Below are 20,451 nucleotides of genomic sequence, written 5' to 3' on the forward strand. Positions count from 1 at the left end.
TGTGCAATTTCCACCAGCGGGGAAGGACCACTATGCTATGGGCTTGAGCAGAACCTTGTCAGCAGTGATGTGGGAAGAGCTCTGCATCCACAAGAAGGTGGCAGACAATGGCTCTCCCTTTAGATCTGGCCCTGGGTCCTGGGGCTTCCCAGGCTGGGGGAGTCTTTGGCCCCAGCAAGAACCCATGAATTTCTGAATTCAGGAAACTCCTCTTAGAGTTCTTTCCACTGGCACCCCTTATTCCCTTTGGCTCCTGAAATGCCATCGCCCACTCCAACCCCCTTCTCTTTCCTAGTCCCCAACACTGGAGGTGCTGGCATAGAAGGGTCATGTGGCTTTTGGTGTCATACAAAATGTTTTTTAAATAGCTCTTCTTAAAAATGTGACCCATACAATAAATGACCTCACCTGAACCAAACTACAAATTGGTGGAATTTATGTCTTCCAAGTCTAAGGACAAGATGCAAATTTTCTCTCACTTTTAGCTTGATGTGTTTGAGTTGACATGTTCAATGTCAATCATTGTTGCTACCAAATATGATTTAATTGAAGATCATTTTGACAGCTGGAATTCTAAAGTAAACCTGAAAATATTTTCAACATTAAAAAGGAGAAATTTTCTAAAATTTTCATATAAATCTATCTCAGGTTAATGTGAACTTAAAAAAAATTAATGGGTAAGATGATGCAGTATTTGCAGTATTTTTTGAAACAAAATATTTTTTTCTTTTTAAAACAGATAAAATTCTTTGATACAACCTATTTCTAATGTCAGTATTTTATAACTAAAATAAATTATCCACATCTGTTTGATACCATAATTTAGTCTTCCTTTTCTTTTGCAAGAAAATGTGCTTTATTTTTTATACCTTCATTTTATGGGAACTACAAGAAATTTTAATAAACAAAAAGTATAAATACAAACTGTTGTTCTTTCTTTTCCCTTAGTATAATAACTAGCTGTGAGAAATATTTTATTTATCAGAAAACAATCTGAATTTTTCTTATCTTCACTATAACTGATGTTAAAATGTTGCCTTACACACTAAAATGGAAATTAGTTAGACATCAAGATAATTAAACAATAATTCAATTAATGACCTTTCCTCATTTCCTCTGGGAGCTTGAGTTCCAGTCTGTTCTTCACTTTGCCTTTCCTAAAGGGAAACTAGCTTTCATAATATACAGGAAGATCTTGACCCTGGAAAATGAATGAAAGGTATTTAGGGGACTTCCAGGTAGTCTCATGATCCACCTAGTTGCTAATTCATTCAGGGCATTTACATTAAGCACTCATTACTAACTGGAGATTGGGGATACAAAGGGAAGCTAGTAATAATCCTTGAGATTAAGGAGTTTATGGGTTGGAGGTGGGGGACAGGTTGACATAAGTCTAAATCCAGGGAATGACAAGGTGTTACTGAAACATATAGAAAGGACACCTAGGTCAGTCTTAAGGACATTCAATAAAGATTCTTAGGGGAGGTGATGGCTTGTTGAAACCAAAGGTCTGTGAGGATTTAGCTAGGGGAAATTAGTTGGAGGAAAAGCCTCACAGAAAAAGTTATGTGCAAATGTTAAGAAAGAACATACCATATCCTGGGGTCTGCCAGTGTAGTTCAATGTAGTTATAGCAGTGTGAGATCATGTGAAAATAAGAAGCTACAGAAATAAACAATGGGCTGAAAGTACTAGTTCCTCCTCCCAGAAATGTTTTGTTTGGTTGTCTAAGCTAGAAATGGGAATTAGAATCACTATTGAATTGCCTACTATTTTCAAAGCACAATAATTATTAGGGTATCAGTAAATATCAATAATTACATGGTAGGTTTTCCCATTTATATAAAATGGCTATTTCCAGAATTTAAAGAATTAAAGGGGGGTTGTAATTACCAGTTTTAGAGTGAGCCATTTAGAGAAATTGTACCTTCTTAATATTATAATACAACCCCAAGGGAAAATATCATTTGAGACAGTAAATGCAATAGTAAATAGCAAAATAATGAAAAATAGTGAATAATGAGAATATAGTAAAAAACATTTCTTAAAAAATTAGTCATTTCTTAAAACAAATGAATATTACAAAATGGTAGTAGCAGTTAAATTAAGATTGGGAATATTTAATTCAGCCTTCACACATGCTATTTACTGGAAACTTGTGAGGAATGTTCATTTATTTTGACAAAATGGCAAGAAACTTGCTATAATACTGGGAATTTTAGCTGAGGTCAAAATTGTAAATGGAAATAACTTCTCAGTGAATAATTCACTAGTATTGCTTTGCTTTAATATGTCATGAATAATGTGCTCCCAAAATATACAATCTTGGATTGCTAAGCAAAAGGTGGGGAAAGATAATATTGCTTAAAGCATAAGAGTTTAAAAACTGTCCCTATGCCAAATTTCTCTCAGGAATGAATAGTGAAAACTTTGAGGCAGTTCATTTATTCTGAGACCGCTCTGTCCTGTGAGAACTCTGGTCTGTGTTTAGACAGTTTGCCAATCTTCTCTTGGTAATCCATCTTCTTTACTTTGTTTTGATTTCTTTCTTTCGTTCTTTCTTCTTTCTTTTTTTCTTTCTTTCTTTCTGTCTTCTCTTTATCAAATCTACATGGAAAAACTACATTCAGGTGTAGTGACAGTAAAATAAAACCTTGGAATCAGAGACATGTTTATGCTTCTGAATCACAGCCCAAACCGGTATGCAAGGACACTAAGTGTAAGCTGCTGGGCACCTGTAGTTCAGATTCTCAGGATCAGGCACAGGCTCAGGACACAGTCTCTCGGCTTGACTTCTGCTAGCAGAGTACAAACTCTCCCAGCTGGGCCACCCCTAGTCAGTAAACCACTAGGAGAGTGAGAGCATGGAGGTAGTGCAAATTCCTTTCACAGTGGGAAGTTTGTGGTGTTGGGGGTGGCTTCGTGGGTATTACCTGTGCTGAGCAAATAGGCTGGAGCACAGAGTTCCACCTCTTTCCCAACCCCAAAGACAGTGGCTCTCTAGGTACCCTGTCACCTCTCTCCATGTCCTTCTTCCAGATCCATCTTTAGCTCTTACTAACTGCCCCTCACCCCCATGTACTTTTTTTTTAATTTAAATTTTAGTTAATATACAGTGCAATATTGGTTTCAGGAGTAGAATTTAGTGATTTATCACTTACATACAACACTCAGTGCTCACCCCAACAAATGCCCTCCTTAATACCATCACCCATCTACTAAACATCTCCTTCCGTCAACTTACAGTTTGTTCTCTGTCATTAAGAGTATCTTGTGGTTGGTTTACCTCTCTTCTTTCCCACCACCCCCTCCCCATATGTTCATCTGTTTTGTTTCTTAAGTTCCATATATGAGTGAAATCATATGGTATTTTTCTCTCTCTGATTGACATATTTCACTTAGCATAATGCATTCTAGCTCCATCCACATCATTCCAAATGACAAGATTTTATTCTTTTTGATGGCTGAGTTATATTCCATTTTATATGTATATATGTGTGTGTGTATACATGTGTATATGTATATATGTGTGTATGTGTATATATGTGTATATATATACACATGTGTATATATATACACATATGTATATGTGTATATGTATATATGTGTGTGTGTGTATATATATATATATATATATATATACCATATCTCTTTATCCATTCATTAGTTGATGAACATTTGGACTCTCTCCATAGTCTGGCCATTGTTGATGATGCTGCTATAAACATCAGGGTGCATGTAGGCCTTTGAATCTATATTTTTGTATCCTTTGGGTAAATAACTAATAGTGCAATTGCTTAAGGATAGGGTAGTTCTACTTTCAGTTTTTTGAGGAACCTCTCTACTGTTCTCCAGAGTGGCTGCACCAGTTTGCATTCCCACCAGCAGTGCAAGAATGTTCCCCTTTCTCCACTCCTTGCTAACACTTATTGTTTCTTTTAGCCATTCTGACCTGTGTGAGGTGGTATCTCATGGTTCTTTTGATCTGCATTTCCCTGATAATGAGTGATGTTGAGCATCTTTTCATGTGTCTGTTATCCATCTGGGTGTCTTCTTTGGAAAAGTATCTATTCATGTCTTGTGTCCATTTCTTAACTGGGTTGCTTGTTTTTTGGGTATTGAGTTTGATAAGTTGTTTATAGATTTTGGATACTAACTCTTTATCAGATATGTCATTTGCATATTTCTCTCATTCCATAGACTGCCTTTCAGTTTTTTTATTGTTCTTTTTTTTTAACCTTTATTTACTTTTGAGAGAGAGAGAGAGAGCAAGAGAGAGGAACAGAGAGAGAGGAAGACACAGAATTCAAAGCAGGCTCCAGGCTCTGAGCTGTCAGCATATAGCCTGATGCGGGGCCCTAACTCTCGAACCGTGAGATCATGACCTGAGCCAAAGTTGGATGCTTAACCGACTGAGCCACCCAGGCACCCCAGTTGATTGTTTCTTTTGCTGTGCAGAAGCTTTTTATCTTGATGAAGTTCCAATAGTTCATGTTTGCCTTTGTTTCCCTTGCCTTTGGAAACATTTCTAGTAAGAAGCTGTAGCCAAGGTCAAAGAGGTTACTGCCTATATATTCTGGGATTTTGATGGTTTCCTATCTTAAGTTTAGTTCTTTCCTCCATTTTGAATTTATTTTTGTGTATGGTGTAAGAAAGTGGTCCAGTTCCATTCTTCTGCATGTTGCTGTCCAGTTTTTCTAACACCATTTGTTGATGATACTGTCTTTTCCCACTGGATATTCTTTCCTGCTTTGTTGAAGATGAATTTCCCATATGGTTGTGGGCCCACTTCTGTGTTTTCTATTCTGTGCCATTGATCTATCTGTCTGTTTTTCTGATAGTATCATACTGTCTTGATGATTATAGCTTTGTAAAATAACTTGAAATCCAGAATATGATGCTTCCATTTTTTTCAGGATTGCTTTAGCTATTTGGGGTCTTTTGTGTTCCATACAAATTTTAGGATTGTTTGTTCTAGGTGCCCCCACACTTTTCTTGCTTTCAGATATTAGATACTGTGTGGTGCCCCTTGGACCAAGTTCTCAGTACCTCACAAGTTTCACCTTAGGCATAGGGAGGAGGAGGGGAGAGCAAGTTGTTAGGAGGAACCCCAAAACTGCCTGAACCAAACTCTGGTCCTAGTTATGGCAGAGCAGACAAGAGGACTTAAAACTAGTGATACTTGGTCAGAAAATTCACCCTCCTTTCTTAATTAGTGTATTGAATTCAGCTTCCAGATAGATGATAGGTCCTTAGTTCATTTTAAATAATTGATAAGACCTTATGTTGTTTCCTATGTCTAGTAAGAGACATAGATAGATTAAATGCAGTTGGGGAATGCTTTTCTGATTATAGTGAATAATCAGACAAAATATATACATATATACATTCCAAAAAGGACTATTCTGTTGATATAAAGTAAACATAAGTGATCACCGAAGTCACAGAAATAGTGCAAGAAGTGCGAGAGTTGTTTTCAAACTTGTAATCCTTAGGTGTGTATTTTCCATTTTTGCACCAAGCAAACACCTGTGATCCAGACTGTACTAAGGGCTGATTAGTCAATTATAAACAGACAGATAAATATATGACAGAGACCATAAATGCCTTTCCTAACCTCTAAGAAAAATTTCCTGGGCATCTGTGTAGCTCAGTCGGTTAAGCATCTGACTCTTGGTTTCAGCTCAGGTCATGATTTCACTGTTCATGAGTTCAAGCCCCACATCGGGCTCCGCGCACTGACAGTGCAGAGTCTGCTTGGGATTTTATCTCTCTCTCTCTCTCTTTCTCTCTCCTGCTCTCTTTCTCTCTCTCTCTCTCTCTCTCTCTGCCCCTTTCCCATTCACTCTCTCTCTTTCAAAATAAATAAACTTAAAAAAAATAAAAATAAAATAAGGAAAAATCCCTGTTATTTCTTTTCATAAGACCTTGTTGTTGTTTTTTTTTTTTTTCAGGCGTTTATCACACTCTGTACTTTTTCAACATTTGTCTTCTTTTTTGTCTATTTCTCACTAGGAAAAACTCTATATTTGAATGAGGAAAAGAATTAATGGTAAATAAATACTTTGTATAGGAATAAATTTACTGGTGGGACAAAAATTTCCTAATAATATGGTCTATACCTGAAAGTATCATGTGGAGACCTATGTTAACAATATATCTTTAATTAATATTCATAATGCTCCTACTTCTACATGTCTACCCATGGCCTCTTTCCCTACAACTGTATACCATGAATGAAAGTTATTTAACAGTTCTCTAGCTCTGTGTTAAGCCCTGTGGAGAGAATATAAAAATATACAGGGCACAGTCTTCCCACCCCAGAAGCTTACAGTTGAGTGAGGGAGAAAGGGAAGACACAGGGTAACCACAACTGAAGACAGTGTGGGAAAAGACAGCTATGGTTAAGACTGAAACGAAAGATTAGAGGATATCAAAGGAAATAAATTGCTTCTGATACAGATTACCCAGGAAGGTGTGAACAGAGGTAACATTTAAACTGGACTGTGATGACTGTGTAGGATATCAGTACTCAGATACTGAGAGCATGTTTTTCCAAGGGAAAAACACAGTTACTAGGAAGGATTTCTTGACTTTGGGCATCATTTGATACTGAATTTCTGTTCAACATGAGAGACTGAAAGGCAAAGACCAGTGAAATTCAAAGTAAAACTGCAGAAGCTGGAGGTTATGAATACAGAAGACAGGAGCCAGGACCTGTGTCCCATATCAGGTTCCATTTATCCCCACTTCTCTTGTACCTGGTCTTCTTGAAGGGGTATGGGGTTCAAATGGTACAGGGCACCCATTATGTCTCCATCTATATGTCTTTCCTCTCCTGTCTCCCATCTACTAAGTCCTTTCTTAATGAAATGATTTCTTAATCTCATTAATGAGGAGAGAACAAAATACAGACAAGCATAAAGTACACAAATTAAGTCAGGAAATTTGCATACCCAGGGAAAGGGAGAAACCCTTTTTATGTCCATCACTATAGCAAATGTTCCTCATCTTCTGATGCTGTATGTCAATAAATATCTGTATTTCATCCTTCTCCGGAAAAGAGATGTTGTGAAATATCAGATGTAAAGTAAAGTTTGTCATAAAAATCCCTCATAAAAAAGTCTCCCAGGTACTAGCATTGGAAGGTAGGGGAGGGGGCTCCTGTGCTCTGTCTGCTTTTAAACCAAGTGCAGATCATCCTGTCTCTATTTCCAGGACTTTTGCTGCAGGTTTTCTAAAGATGTAAACAGAGACACTCAGCTCCTCTTACCATCCCAGCTTCTGTCAAAGTTCATTGCTTTTTTATGAAATTAGTTCCACAAATGACCAGTTTTTCACAATCTCAACTCTAGATTCCTAAATTAGTATAATATTTAATTCTCCTCTTTCTGAGATGGCTCAAATAGAGTCCCACTTGAAAGCAAAGAAGTAAATAAAATGTCTTCTCTTAGTACCTTCCATGAGGGGTTCTAGGAGAGAGGAGGTGGTTACATGAGTGGTGTGCATGCAAGGGCAGCTGTGAATTAGGCTAGAAAGTAAAAGACAAGAGATGATTGCCTTGCGGCTGCTGTTTCTCTTTCTCCGCAAACCTCTTCTGATTGTAGCATGTTTATAGGGGCTCCAAGTAACCCAGAATCTTAGCCATAATCTTCCAAGAAAGAAAACTCATTGATGTTTCCTAGAGAAGTAATGAAAAGTGAATATCAGGGTTTGGTATAAAAAGACCAACCACGGCCAAGAGTGGAAGGCAGCTAGTTCTTTATACCCCATTGAACTCCTTCAGGATTTGTACACACACACACACACACGTACATACCATACCCAAAAAGTCTAACAAATATCCTCATGTGTATAGACCTACCGAGAAAAACATACCCACTACTTGGTGCACATTCCATTCAGATTAAAACACATATGTCCATATAGTAGGCACACACACATGACTTTGGCTGTGGTACTTTATGAATATATTTACCCAGTTGCACTCTTTCCAAGCTCTTGACTGCAGGGTGGTGCACAGTGAAGGTGAATAAGAGAATGTCTGAATATAATCTTACATGTCTCATTGAGTGTGTGTCTGACTACATGCCACAAAAGAAATAGAAATTTTTTTCTAATTATTCACTATTTGTAATTATCCACTGCCTTTAAATTATCTCTATGCCATCAAGTTTCAATGATCATCTATCCTTACTGATCTGTTACTCTATGCAGACTATGTATAGCTCAGGGATTGGCAACAGGAGACTTTGCTCAAACTTGATACAAATCCTAGCTTCACTACTCACTTGGCACAAATTACTTAACCTCTCTGAGCCTTATTTTCAACTTTCGTAAAGTGAGCATAACAATATTCACTCATAGAAATTCTGTATTTAATAGGTGATTATGTACAGTATTTGGAGAAACGTATAGGGCATAGTACTGAACAAATGGTAGCTATTACTATCATCACCATTTTGGGGGCATTGGGGATATAAAGAAGTAATACATAAAAAAGTTTTTCTTTTCCCTTAAGAGGTTTTTAAATCTCATCAATGAGACAAAATAAATACATGGAGAGAGAAGTACATGGAAACCTAAAGCTCTTATTTCAATCCTAACATACAATTTATTCCCCTAAATCCAAGCCCTATTTTAAAATTGTTAGCAGATTTCAGGGGCACCTGGGTGGCTCAGTCGGTTAAGCATCCAACTTCGGCTCAGGTCACGATCTCACTGTCCGTGAGTTCAAGCCCTGCGTCGGGCTCTGTGCTGACTGCTCAGAACCTGGAGCCTGTTTCAGATTCTGTGTCTCCCTCTCTCTCTGACCCTCCCCCGTTCATACTCTGTCTCTCCCTCCCTGTCTCTAAATAAAACGTTAAATTTTTTTTTAAATAAAATTGTTAGCAGATTTCAATGCTCTAAAAATATTTTTTTTTCCTTCTGCCACTCATCATCTCCATACCTCACCACCTTACATACCCCACATATCCACCTCAGCCTTTTATTTTGAGAGTTGACTGAAGATTTCTTGGGATAAAAAAATTTCAATAGTTCATTTTTTAGACTTCCCTGTTTCTAGGTAGGAGCCCATCTTAGTATTCCAAAGCCAAGTGAGATAGCCATGTCCTCGGCCAAAGATACTGCACCCTCCCATCTCCCTCCATTACCCTCTAATCTCGGAAAATTCTTCCTTATGTTCAATCTCAATCTATTTTCCTTCAATATTGGTCTCTCTATCACTCATTCTGATTGCGAATGTGGTACACAGACCCTCAAAGGCTGAATAAAATTCTCAAATGACCCCTGGTAACATTATTACATTGCTTATCAGTCCAGGGGTCTGGAATTATGTTCTCATATATTTTGTTATTAACTCATTAAAAATCATCAAAAGATCCCTTAAAAAGCATTAATTTGGTTGTTACCAGGGTATGCCACTTACACAATCATCTGGTCTCTCCTTAAACTTTTGAAAGATGAAAGGATCCTAATTTCTATGACAGTAAGTTAAGAACTCCTATTTCAATTCCCCCAACCTCCATAGTCTCTTCAATCACTATCATCGCCTTATCACTCATTTCATTAAGGGACAGTACAAGCTGAGGCTGGGCATGACTGATATGACCTCCACAGACCCTTTCAGGCCATCACATGAAGTAGTGGTGTAACAGAATTGGTAGCAGTGGACCCATGCAATGCTTGCCGCTGAGTAGCCCCTGAGGTCCAGTCACGCTCCAGCATGGGCACAGCAGAGATTTCCCAAAGTGGGCATAGTGCCAAACCCTGGCACAGTGACTGTTGTGGGAGGCCAGGAGACAGGAGGGCAGCCAGGGCCCACATTTCTCCCTCTTCCCCAAATTAAATTTCCCTGGCCTAGGTGTCTCCTCTTGTGCTCCCAATTCCAAAGTTTTCAAACCTTCCTGAGTGCTCCTCTGAGGCCACACACCTATCATCGATTATCTAAGGCCTGTGCTTCTCACACCCCAAAGAGCATACAAATCACTTGGGAGCCTGTTAAAAGCACACATTCTGACTTAGTCGCTCTGGGTTGAGGTCTGAGATTCTGCATTTCTATGAAGCTCCCAGGTGACACCCACGTTGCTGGCCCATGGACCATTCTTTGAAGAGAAAGATCTAGATGACTGTAGAAGGTGCTACAACTGTCTCCCCAAAAGAGCCTGTCTGTCCACACCCTTCTGTCTGTCTGTCCTCCAGATGGTATGATAATCATATCTTAGCCCTTCCTGATTTAGGAATCTTGCTCCATGGCACAATACACAATACAAACCTAACTCATAAATACCCTTCATGTGTGAAAACACACATCCCGCACAATATTCTTATTCTTTCATGACTCTTAAAGGTGCCTGTAGCATAGAATTACTGTCTCTTTTATTTTCCAATTCACCTGACCCTCTCTTATTTGCCAATTTTCTCCATAGGCATCCTCCAACAGAAAGTGTCTCTTGATCAATACCTCTTTCTCAGTTTCTACTCCTACCTTCCCTTCCAAAGTAATGATGTCTCCATCTCTGTCCAGTTTCTAATTCCTTCTATTTTCATCTGTTTTTCTCCCCATTTCTCTCTTCCTAAATAATCTTAGATTTTCTCACAATATTTTTGCACCAGTCTCAAAAAAGCATGTAAATTTAAAAAAATAAAAAAGTAAATTAAAAAACCCAGAAAATTAACAGACAAACAAACAAACAAACAAACAAAAAAGCATGTAAAGGAGTTGGTAAGTATATGGTAATCCTGCCTCTAGCAGGCTTCCCTGGAATCACCTACTCGGTTGAGAAAATGAGAAATTCTAAAGTAAGAAATTAGTTTCTTATTCCTCACTCCCAGGGCAGGCCCCATACATAAATACAATAGATAAAAACTGGCCTTCCTATGCCAACCATAAATCTCTCCTTCAAGAAAGCCTGTTATGCCCACACTGGACCCAGTCTCATCTTCAGGGATCCCCTGGAGGCAGCTAGAGCTAGTTGGGCCTTCTGCCAATTTCACTACTTCTGGCCCCACCCCAGATCCCTTGGGAATAGATGGACTGGGACCAGTGGAGCACGTTTCAGGCATTCTCCTGCCCCAGAGCTGTACTTTCCTTATTGCTCTTTGAATGAACAACACTGTTCTTACTGTTGGGTCTAGAGAAAGGGGAGAAAATATTCCTTGCCCTGTGCAAGATTCCACTGTGACAGAAGAGACAGTATAATCACCAAACTCAGAAATAGCCCCAAAGGCAAAACTACAAGTGCCTGGGAACAGGTCTAGAAGCTGGATGCAGATCTAGATACATTTCTAGATATAGTTCCAGATGGAGAGAAATGCTGTTTGCCAAGGAAGTCTCCCAGAAGATAATTTTATTTATTTATTTATTTATTTATTTATTTTAAATGTTTATTTTTTAGAGAGAGAGAGAGACAGAGCATGAGCAGGGGAGGGCATAGAGAGATGGAGACACAGAAACCAAAGGAGGCTCCAGGCTCTGAGCTGTTGGCACAGAGCCTGACATGGGGCTGGAACAAACCCTGAGATCAGGACCTGAGCTGAAGTCATAAGCTTAACCAACTGAGCCACTCAGGCACCCCTCCCAGAAGATAATTTTAAAGAAGTAAGTAGCACAGTGCTAGCCTGAAAGGAAGGAGAATTTTCTGTTCCAAAAAAAGAAAATGTGTAAGGCTCAATTCAATTTAACATGAATTTATTAAATGCTCATTATGTGCCTGGCCCCCATGTAGATGCTCTGGGGGAATGAACAAGATATACTCCTTACATATAGTCTATAATCAGGAAACAGAATGAAAAAATATACAAATAACTGTAGTATTTTTTTTAATTTCAGCTTTATTGAGGTACACTTGCCATATAAAATTGAAAGATATTTAAAGTATACATTGTGGTGATTTGATATACATATATATTGTTAAATGATTCACTGATTTCCCCACTGTGAAAGGATTAACCATGATATTTTAATCTAAATCTTTCATTTAAAGAAGGCAAGTGATAGGGTGCCTGGGTGGTTCAATCGGTTAAGCATCCGAATTTGACTCAGGTCATAATCTTGTGGTTTGTGAGTTCAAGCCCCAAGTTGGGCACAGAGCCTGGAGCCTGCTTTGGATTCTTTGTCTCCCTGTCTCTCTGCCCCTTTCCCCGCTCATGCTCTGTGTCTTTCTCTCTCAAAAATAAACATGAAAGAAGAAGAAAGAAAGAAAGAAAGAAAGAAAGAAAGAAAGAAGAAAGAAAGAAAGAAGAAAGAAAGAAAGAAAGAAAGAAGAAAGCAAGCAGGCAAGTGTTACAAGGGCCCTTTCATTTCCCTCCTTTAATTTTTACCTGTGGAGGGCCTTCAATTGGAGCTTTGGTTTTTAAAGTGGGGTCCCTGGACCAGCAGCCTCAGCCTTACCTGGGAACTTGATTGAAGGACAAGCTCTGGACCCCACCCAGAGTTACTGAATTCCAAATGATGGGGGCAGGGTTCAGCAATCTGTGTTTCCACAAGTCCTCCAAGGGAGGTGGCACCCAATAAAGTTTGAGCACCACTGAGCAGAGTACTAATCCAGTACTAATCCAGTCCTTCCTACACCCACTCTTTACTGTGACTTTAATTAGTGAGTCAAAGAGACATGCTCGCTTCAAGGGCTTCCACGTTTTTGGAGGACTCCTTTTTTTATCCAGAACCAATCTGCTCACAGGACACATGTATTCCAACTTGCTCATACAGGAGAAAATTTAAGAAAAATCAGGCTCTCTCCTGTGATGGGAGGCAGGGGGTGCTCAGCACAACTTGTGATGAGGAATAAGTCTATCTAATTTAGTGATGTGCGATTGGCAAGCCAATTAGGCTGCAGATTTAAAGCTGATGGTTTGATCATCTGTCTCTGTCTTGATTATCAATTGGTTCCAAACATAGGAGAGGGAAATGGGGTGTTATTTATTGGACATTTGTAGCTTCAACAATGGGCTGTAGTGAAAAGTGGGCAGGATGTAGGTTCAGATTGCATTCAGTAGAGAGACCTGGCTGAGAGAATAACAGGACAGAATAACCAGAGGAAATCCTAGATTTTTTTAAGTAAAAAAAAAATTGACCTCTCATATTACAGATAAATAAGCAGAGTATTGAGGGCACTGAGCAGCTTGCTCAAGGTCACATGCTAGGCTAGTGGTAGAAACAAGACCAGAACCCAGGATACTTGGGTCTCAGCTCTGCACTTTCTGAGCAGGTGGACCAAAGCAGACAATAGTACAGAAATTTAAAGTCCAAGAATACAGATATTGTCAAGTAGATGAACCAACACCATGGGTTTTCAGCATATGTAGTGGGTTCACAGCCAAAATCCTTTCTTCTCAGAGGAAAGCTCTGGCTCCAATCCACCTGTGTGTGTTCTGTTGCCCCCCCACCCCTTCATAGCAAGGCTCAAGCTAACAGCCTGTTCAGTGTGTTCTAAATACTGCTTAATTTTTCTGGGCTTTTCCTAGTGTTGTTCTCTGTGTCTACAATCTCTCCCTGCTGCCCACATGTAGCAAAATCCTATCTTTTCTTGGAGAGAGCCAATTTAAATGCCATTCCTCTACAAAGTCTTCTGATTTCACCAAACCTCACCACGGTGCCAGCCACAAAAGATCAATCTCCACTCTGAATTCCCAAGGCACTTTATTTGTATATTACTTAGGATACCACACTCTTTTGTGTTACAGCTATGCTTTCCCTCCTGTACTAGAATATAAGCTCCTTAAGGGCACAGTTCATATTTCATCTTTTTATTTCATCTTTTTCTCTTTCTTATTGAAGAATAGTTAAGATACGGTGTCATTATATTACTCTAGGTGTACTATATAATGATCCAACACTTCCACACATTTCTCAGGAGCATCAAGATAAGCGCACTCTTAATTCCCTTTATATATTTCACCCATTTTCCTACCCACCTCCACTTTGGCAACCACCAGTTTGTTCATTGTGTTTAAGAGTCTTGGATTTTTTTTTATTTGCTTGTCTCTCTTTTTTGTCTGTTTGTTTGTTTTATATCTTAAATTCCATATATAAGTTAAATCATATAGCATTTGTCTTTCTCAGACTAACATTTCACTTACACTTGTATACTGTATGTCCATTCATGTTGTTACAAATGGCAAGATTTCATGTTTTTTTTATGGCTAAGTAGTATCCCGTTGTTTGTATTTGTACATATACATACATGCACACACACACACACAGGCCAATTTTAAAATGGGCAGAAGAATTAAATAGAAATTTTTGGAAAGAAGACAAACAGATGGCCAACAGACATATGAAAATATGCTCAGCATCACTAATCATCAGGGAAATGTAAATTAAAACTACAATGAAATATCACTTTATACCTGTCAGAATGGCTAAAATCAAAATACAAATAAAAAGTGTTGGAGAGGAAGTGGAGAAAAAGGAACACTTGTACACTGTTATTGGGAACGTAAATTGGTGCAGCCACTGTGGAAAAGAGTATTGAAGTTCCCCAAAAAAGTAAAATAGAACTACCATAAATACACTATTTCAACAACTGGATATTTATCCAAGGAAAACAAAAACACCTTTTCTAGTTTATTTTAATAATATTTTTTAAAGCCGGTAAGCAATTATGGATGCAACTGATAATGAAACAAGTAAAAACAAAGGGGGGGAGGAAATGTAAAGACATATTCTTTGCTCCACAATAAATACACAACTCTATTCATGTTCCCCCAAACAACATGCCATGGGAGGCCTAGCTTTCCATGTGCCCAAAAGTATTCACCATTATTGTGCAGGGGACCGGACTGCATTCAAGTGTGATGATGTCAAAACAAATATGTACTGCATTCCTGAGTTCAAGTTCTACAGTGTAGCGCTAACTTAAGTGGGATTCAGCAACCAGGCTGTATTGGATCCCATAGCTAAAGTAGATAGCAAACCCAATCAGCATCCAGAAACCAATTGGGGCCCAGGTGCCAGCTGTCATCCGCATCATAAGGTAAACATTCACAAAGACACTCAGTAGTGGGAGGAGAGGCAGAGCAGGGACCTTAAAGGGAAGGGGACTGGAGCTCTGCGGCTGTCTCCAGATGACCCCAGTGATCCCAGTGATGAGCACCAGGAGCAGCACAACCAATGAAATCCACACTGCAGCTCCAGAATGCAGAACTGGCCACTGGGCCAGCACCAGGCAAAGAAGAGTAAGCAGCAGAGCAAGCAGTGAGGAGCAAACATAGACAACCCGGCCAGAGAGTGGAGTGGGGGTGGAGCTGCCTGGAAAAAGTAGCCCCTGTAGAGTCAGCTTCTCTTCTGCAGGTCCACTCTCATCCTGCACGTCTGCTTCATTTCCCCCTTTCTTCACCTCAGGCTGATACCTGAGGATGAGAACACAAAAGGCCACCAGGGAGTAAGCTAGCCGTGTCCCAATTGACATGAAGTCCAGAAGATCAGTGAGTCCAAAGAAGAATGCCATGATTGCTGCGATAATGCCAAAGATCACAGTGGCCATTATGGGGATGTATGTGCCAGTTTGGATCCTGGCAAGGACAGAGAACAGGAGGCCATCCTTTGCCATCATGTATATCAGCTGACGTATGGGGAACATATAGCCCAAGAGGCTGGCAGAAAGACTACAGAAAAATCCAAAAGCTACAACATAGTAGGCAGGGGCCCAGCCAATATGGTGAAATACCTCAGGCAAGGGGGTCCCAGGTTGAAGCTGGTAGTAAGGAACCATAAGTGTAAGTGCTGAAGAGACACCAAAATACATCAAAGTGCTGATGAACAGTGAAATCACAATGCCCATAGGGATGGAACGCTGGGGGTTCTGGGCTTCTTCAACTCTGGTAACAATGTTGTCAAAACCTATAAATGCATACAGACAGGTAGCTGCTCCATGGAGAATCCCATTGAGGCCAAAAGGCACAAATCCTCCAGTGCCCAGAGGCCCCAAGCTTGAGGTGTCATTGAGTCCAGCCTTTACGTAGTCCTCTTCTGTGAGCTTCCAGTTGTGCAGGTCCCCCTTAATGAAACCAGAGATGATGACAAAACTGAGAACTAAAAGGCTCACCAATGTGACTACTTTGGTAAACAGTCCTGACTCTCTAGCCCTCAGAGTCAGCAATCCGATAAGCAACAACACAAGGGCCACAACACAGAAGCCTAGAATTTCTGCAAGGACCTGGGGAACATGCAGTAAGATGTTTTCATGCAGGGTCTGAGAGATCTGGTTCCCAAACAGGTTGTCAAAAGCTAAGCTCCAGGCAAAGACCACAATGGATGTACCAGCAACATAGGAAAAGATGAGGTTCCAGCCAGTGATGAAAGCCCAGAGTTCACCTATAGTGACATAGCTGTAGAGATATGCAGAGCCAGAATGGGGAACACGGGCACCAAACTCTGCATAGCACAGCCCCGTCAGCACAGAAGTTAGGCCGGCCACCAAAAAGCAGATCACAATGGATGGTCCGGCTTTATCTCTAGCCACTTCACCAGCTATGACATATATAACTGCACCCACTGTAGAGCACACACCCAGGGCCACTAAATCCAGAGTGTTCAGTCTTCTGCATGGGACATCCTCAGTCACCAAATGTTCCAGCTGACGTCTGCGTAGCAGCTTTTGACCAAATCTGAAAAGTGCCTGACTCAGCATTGTAGCTGGAGTTGAAGATTCTAGGATCAGAGAGCTGCAGGAAGTGTGGAGAGCCGAGAGTCTGGAGCTGGGTTCACTGAGTCTCAGTTAAGCCAAGTTGGGTTGTCACTGCTGAGTTCTATTGCTCAGGCTTGAAAGCTGATGCTTCGTATTTCATCTTATATGTGTTATTCTTCCATAATGCCTAAGTAAACAATAAGTATTTACTGAACAATGGTGTTCAACCAACGCTTAGAAGTCTCAGGTTACCTGTAGAAGCCCAATATCACAGAAACTGACACTAAAGGACATCACAGAAAAACCAACCTTGCTTTCCCCCAGAAAAGTGCCAAGTACTTCCCAACATTCTGCTTTTTAATGAACTACATGACATATTTAAATTTGGGTACATATCATGTAGCTTCATGTACTAATTAAGCTATAAGACACAAGATGGCATGAATTTATTGTGCAACAATTCACATGTGGGATGTTTGGGCCATGCTTGAGCATGAATTATGGCACATTAATTCATTGACTAGAGGGCCTGATTGCAATTACATAACTATATTTTCAAATATCACCTGAGTTTAAATTAAAAATATTGCCCCCCCCAGTATTTTTTTTTTGATGGTTTTATTTTTGAGACAAAAAAAGCACCAAATGCAAAGGGACAGAGAGAGAGAGAGGGAGACAGGAACTTAGTAGGCTCTGTGCTGACAGCAGAGAACCTGATGTGGGGCTTGAACTCACAAGCCATGAGATTATAACCTGAGCTGAAGTCTGATGCTTAGCCTACTGAGCCACCCAGGTGCCCCCATTGGTCTCCCAGTCTTAAAATCTTTAGCCCAAAAATCAGCTAGCCAAAGTCAGATGTCACTTTGTCCCCCTTCCTCCTCACTCTGCATCTTCCACTTAACTGCAGTGATGACAAAGGGTATATAGTCCAAACCCTTCCCTTTACCCACCTAGGCCCACAGGGTGTTGTGAGAAGAGAGGAAGAGGGAGAAAGGGGCAAGACCTTCATAACTACTTCCAAAAAGGAGAGGAGCAGGCTGTTTAGTAAGGAAACATTGGAGAGATAGGTGCAGTAGCCAACCAACAATCCATTTCTAAGAAGGGAGAAGAGATATAAAGGTGCTTTCATGAAGCAATCAGGCAAAATGTACTACACAGAATCGGAAACAGGCTCCAGGCTCCGAGCCATCAGCCCAGGGCCTGACGCGGGGCTCGAACTCACGGACCGCGAGATCGTGACCCGGCTGAAGTCTGACGCTTAACCGACTGCGCCACCCAGGCGCCCCGAGGACACTTGTTTAAAAAAGATCAGGTTGCCTTGAGTTCTACACAGCCAACCACCAACACTCAATTAGAGAATTCTTACTTTTTGGAAGGCATCACACCCAGGCCCTATAATCTAGGTGGGATATCCTAAGGCAGACGTTCTCACTTCAGGGAACAGAGGGAGGCATAATGAAGATACTTGCGCACATTTTCAAACATCCTCTCCCTCTGGAGATTCTTGTCCAACTAGCCCCATACTTCCCATGACTGCTCTAAACTACCCAACTGATAAGAAATTGTCCTCAATTTCAAAGGGAAGAGATTCTAAGAGCTTTCTTTTCACAATAAGCAAGCACAGTTTGGTAGTTAGGAGTAAAGGCTCTGCAGGTAGATGGTTCAGGTTCAAATCACAACTCTACCACATACTGGGTGACTCTAGACAAATTTGTTCAGCCCTCAGAACTTTAGTTTCCACAAGTCAAAAGGGAACAAAAGTAATACTTCATAGGGTTGTTGTGTGGAGTAAGTGAAACAATACCTGTAAAGTAGTACTTAGCTCAGTTTCTAACAAACAATATATACTTAATATACTCTACCTGTTTAATATTAAAATCTGACCCAAATGCCCAAACTTTAAAATCAATTAGTCTTTATAAATGTCTAACCTTGAAATCATCCACTAAAACTCAAGTCTGTTAGCTGGTCCTCCTGAGATAATGAAAACAGTTTTATTCCATATACTTTGCCTTGAAACTTAATTAGACACCGGCATAGATGTTAGTGCTAAGCACATGGGGGTCCTAGGCTTACTGAATTAGACCAGGCATCAAAAGATGCAAAGTTCAAATACAATTATAATAATAAGTATTATTACACAATTAGAATAATTGTGATATAGAATATTATAACATATATTATGATAATTATAATATATTTATATAATATAATTATTATGATTAATATTAGAACAATATCTTTGTCTACAGATGCTTCATATTATTTCTGGAAGAGGCAGTGCTGGGTGCTATAGTGGCAAGAACAAGGAACATTATGTCAGAAATTTTGGATTTCAGCCCTGGCTCTTCTGCTTGTCTATATAAACCAGGGTGATTTGTCTAATCTATTTAAGCTTCAGTTCCAGGAACCTTACTTGACCTCCCTTACTGGATCAACATGGGAATCTGATGAGAAAATACAAACTATCATTCACTGTTGGTGGGAGTATAACTGGGCCCACCATCCTGAAGTACAACCTGAAGTACAACCTTGGAATTAAGAATGCACACATCCTCCCACCGCACAATCCCTCTCTGAGGTAGTCACTTAAAGGAAACTCCCAAGTTCATAAGGAGACCCATATGAGCACATTCATCACAGGACTATTTGTGGTAGCTGGAAGTTGGAAGCTATGCAAGAGTCTGTTACTAGAGGAATATATAAGTAAAATGTGTCCTATATGCATAATAAAATATTATACAGCAGGTCAGAGAAATAAGTAAATTTACAGACAGCAACTTGGGTAGATCTCAGAAACAATGTTAGGTAGGAAAAGTAAAAGGGGGATGAGGTGTAAGGCACAATGCCATTTATGTACATTAAAAAAAACAGCCATGGGTTTCCTGGGTGTCTCAGTAGGTTAAGTATATGACTCCTGATTTTGGTTCCGGTCATGATCTCACGATTCTTGGGTTTGAACCCCAAGTCAGGCTCCGCACTGACAACGTGGAGTCTGCTTGGGATTCTCTATTTCCCTCTCTCTCTCTGCCCCTCTTGCACTTGCTCTGTATCTATCTCAAAAATAAATAAACTTTAAAATGAAACAAAACAAACAAAAACAGCCCAAAAAATATTGTATGTTGATCAAGGATACACATATATCTGTTAAAAATGTCACATAATTCTTGTGCTCAAAACCTTCCACTGTTTCCCTTTTTATTCAGAGTAGAAGCCAATATCTGCATTTACAATGGCCTGCAAAATCCTCCAGTATTTGTCACTGACCCAGCTACCTCTCAGTATTCTGTTTCTCTCTTCTCCCACTCATTTTTTCTCTAGCCACTAGCCTCCTAATATACCAGGCAGGCCCTAACTCAGACCCTTGGTACTTGATGTCCCCTATAACTGTACCACTTCTAACCTAGATATTTGGATAGTTGCTCCCTTAACTGCATTTTGTGAAAAAGTACATTTGTAGCACAGCCTTCATTAGTCACTCCACTCCTAGCCACCCACAACATACCTTATTCACCACCCTTTTTTTCCATAGCACTTAATATTTAAGGTAGTATATGTTTTACTTACTCATTTGTTCATGATTTGTTTCACTCCAAAAGAAAGTAAGTTCTATTAAAGCAGGACTTTTTCTTTTCTCCTGGCTGTATTCCCTGTACCTACAGCTGTGTCTGACATATAGTTGGCACTGTGTAGTTGTTGAGTGGATGAATGCTTCTAAATATACATATAGACAATGGATTGAAAGAGTATTTGCTAAATACACTAAAGCAAGTGCCTCCAGTGAGGAGGAGAAATAAGAATAGAGATAAGAATGAAAGGG

At 39.8% G+C, this 20,451-nt stretch overlaps 3 protein-coding genes across 3 annotated transcripts in view; all 3 read right to left on the reverse strand.

Annotated features, from left to right (window-relative positions):
• The window catches only part of LOC125920140 (cationic amino acid transporter 3-like), a 313,660-nt gene that overhangs the window by 166,550 nt on the left and 126,659 nt on the right, over positions 1-20,451 (reverse strand). The gene's annotated exons all lie outside the window — the stretch shown is intronic.
• On the reverse strand, positions 14,552-16,855 carry LOC125920138 (cationic amino acid transporter 3-like). Its single transcript, XM_049627136.1, has one exon. It carries the CDS (start codon positions 16,632-16,634, stop codon positions 14,856-14,858), a length of 1,779 nt encoding a protein of 592 aa, XP_049483093.1. The 5' UTR covers positions 16,635-16,855; the 3' UTR covers positions 14,552-14,855.
• The window catches only part of LOC125920139 (cationic amino acid transporter 3-like), a 357,875-nt gene continuing 352,429 nt past the window's right edge, over positions 15,006-20,451 (reverse strand). Inside the window, exon 3 of the transcript XR_007456965.1 lies at positions 15,006-15,029. The gene's annotated coding sequence lies outside the window, so the exon portion shown is untranslated. The remainder of the gene's footprint in view (positions 15,030-20,451) is intronic.

Source organism: Panthera uncia, chromosome B4 (genome assembly GCF_023721935.1).
Source record: "Panthera uncia isolate 11264 chromosome B4, Puncia_PCG_1.0, whole genome shotgun sequence".
Taxonomy (NCBI): Eukaryota; Metazoa; Chordata; class Mammalia; order Carnivora; family Felidae; genus Panthera; species Panthera uncia.

Excerpts from the sequence above, each read along its gene's own strand:
- LOC125920138 (XM_049627136.1), bottom strand. The coding sequence starts at position 16,634 with ATGCTGAGTCAGGCACTTTTCAGATTTGGTCAAAAGCTGCTACGCAGA.